The 2,114-nt window shown below is 56.2% G+C and overlaps 1 protein-coding gene across 1 annotated transcript; it reads right to left on the minus strand.

Annotated features, from left to right (window-relative positions):
• Nucleotides 1-565: 565 nt before the first annotated feature.
• Nucleotides 566-1,778, minus strand: LOC144120035 (solute carrier family 22 member 4-like). Its single transcript, XM_077652513.1, has 2 exons — nucleotides 658-1,778; nucleotides 566-581 (listed from the first exon to the last, which is right to left on the minus strand). Exons 1-2 carry the CDS (start codon nucleotides 1,776-1,778, stop codon nucleotides 566-568), a joined length of 1,137 nt encoding a protein of 378 aa, XP_077508639.1.
• Between the last annotated feature and the right edge of the window lie 336 nt (nucleotides 1,779-2,114).

Raw genomic sequence — 2,114 nt, forward strand, 5'->3', positions numbered from 1 at the left:
GACACGATGATGCGCGAAAGAACAAGATTTGAGCAATTCCGATTACGGTTTCTGCGGCGGTCAAGAACACAAAATGAGCGCATGAAGTAAACACAAGAACCAAGACACTTCTTTACACAAGCTACCCTAGCTCACATGTCATGGGATTGCCCAGAGGGTACACCTCCTTCATATCTCGTAGCTTCTCCCTTAGCCAAAACCACGCAAGGCTACTGAGCGAGTCGAAGAGGTCGCTGCCAGGCATCCACTGACGGCCATTTGGCACGACTGACTACCCACTAATCCGACCCTTTTTGCCGATGAAAAAGTGTGTTTCACTCACTCACAATTTTCAACACGGCGGCGAAAGTGGCTCCGAGTCGTCCAAAGGCCTGCGACGTGCCGAAGAAGACTCCGCGGAGTGCCGTCGGGAAAAGTTCCAGCACATAGATATAGTTCACTGTCACACCGGTCAGTGAAAACGCCCGCGCGAGCACCAGGAAAACACTGCCAAAAATCTCTTCCTCGATTCTGAAGGCCAGAGACGCGAGGCAGCTGCAGCTCGCCAGCAGCGATAGGTTTGCGCTTAGCGTGACCAGCCTCTGGAGGCGATTCAGCACGAGAAGCAAGGAGCCGAATAATGCCGCCTCCGCAGCGAGCGACACCCAACTGCCCAACGCACGGGTGAGCCCCGCTGTGGCCGTGAGCGCGTGGAACGCGAATGTGACGACGAAGGAGCTCACGAAGACGATGGCTGCGCGGCGCCGAACGACGGTGATGCCAAGCACCGCCACAAGCGTTGCTCTCAGGGACTCTGCCTTGGGTCCAGCCATGTCCCTCAACCTTTTCAGGATGGAGACGCCCTCGGCATGCTTTCCGAAACGGTTGGCTGCCCCAGCTTCCGCGATTTGCGCCTCGGCACGGTTGAACTGCTTGGTTGAGATCAGCCAACGGGGGCTCTCCACCACGAACAGGTAGAAGAGCGGAGCCAGTGCTGTGGGGGACGCCATGGTCATCTGTCGCTGGCTCCAGGAGAGCCGCGTCTGCCGCAGCGCCATGAACAGCACCGAAATGGGTGCATACCCAATAATTATGGCGACGCACAGCTGCCTAGCTCTGTGTGCGTGGGTGCCCAACTCGAAGAACAGTAGGCTGGTAACCGCGAACAAGGCGCCTGCGGATCCCGACAAAATGATGCCAATAGCCACGTATGCCGAGTATGAGTTGAGGACGCTCACTCCGAAAGTGGCAAGGAGGAGGGTGGTCGTCGCGGCGATGATCACGGGCTTGCGGCCAGCGTGGTCTGCTGCATATCCGGCCGCTATCGCTGCGAACACGGCGCCGGACGCGCGCATTGCCTCGGCTGCGGGCAGCAACCAAGCCCGGTGGCACACGAGGTTCCAAGAGCTCACAACACTCGAGTCGGCGTGTTCCTTGTCGTAGTCCCAAGCCTCGCAGGCAACCACATCTGCACTGTTATTTGACAAGTCGTACGACTCTAGGAGCAGGAAGACGTTGCAGGAACTCGGTTCTCCGTTTGCTTCCAGCGGTATGCCGACGTTTTTCCACGCCGCTTCGGACAGGTGGCTGAGATGGGCAGGAGGCTTGCACCAGTGGTCCACCGGAGGCGAGCTGAGCGTGAAAGCGCGACTCCAGCCCACTACAATAGCCAAAGACAGCGCGGTTAGTATCTGGATTTTCCTCTGAAACAACCCGTGGCCGGTGAGGTCGGCACTGTCATAACAGTCGCTGGTTTCTAGGTCAATCAATAAGTACCGGCACCAAAGGCTCGACTCCATTCTGCAATCGTCTTCTTCCTCGCCACCGAGGTGCCACGTGCCTGCCTAACCTGTTTCGCGACGCCGCATGGTAGCGCTAATGATGAGTTGGAGATGCAGCAGTTCAAAAAGCCCTTTTGATATCAAGAGGAGTTGACACTGGAGAGTTAGAACGCCCAAATGCGATGGTTTTGTGTTCAACCACTGCTTAATCTTCCTAGGACAACGGTTACACATGCGTAACGCTTTCTCGCCAGACATTTGTTTGCATGCGAACAAAGCCTATTCAAAAATCTTTAATCAAACAAGCTGCCGTTGTTGTTGTCCTCAAGAAGTTAATGGCGCGTACCCACTGCG

This window comes from Amblyomma americanum, chromosome 2, assembly GCF_052857255.1.
Source record: "Amblyomma americanum isolate KBUSLIRL-KWMA chromosome 2, ASM5285725v1, whole genome shotgun sequence".
Classification (NCBI taxonomy): Eukaryota; Metazoa; Arthropoda; class Arachnida; order Ixodida; family Ixodidae; genus Amblyomma; species Amblyomma americanum.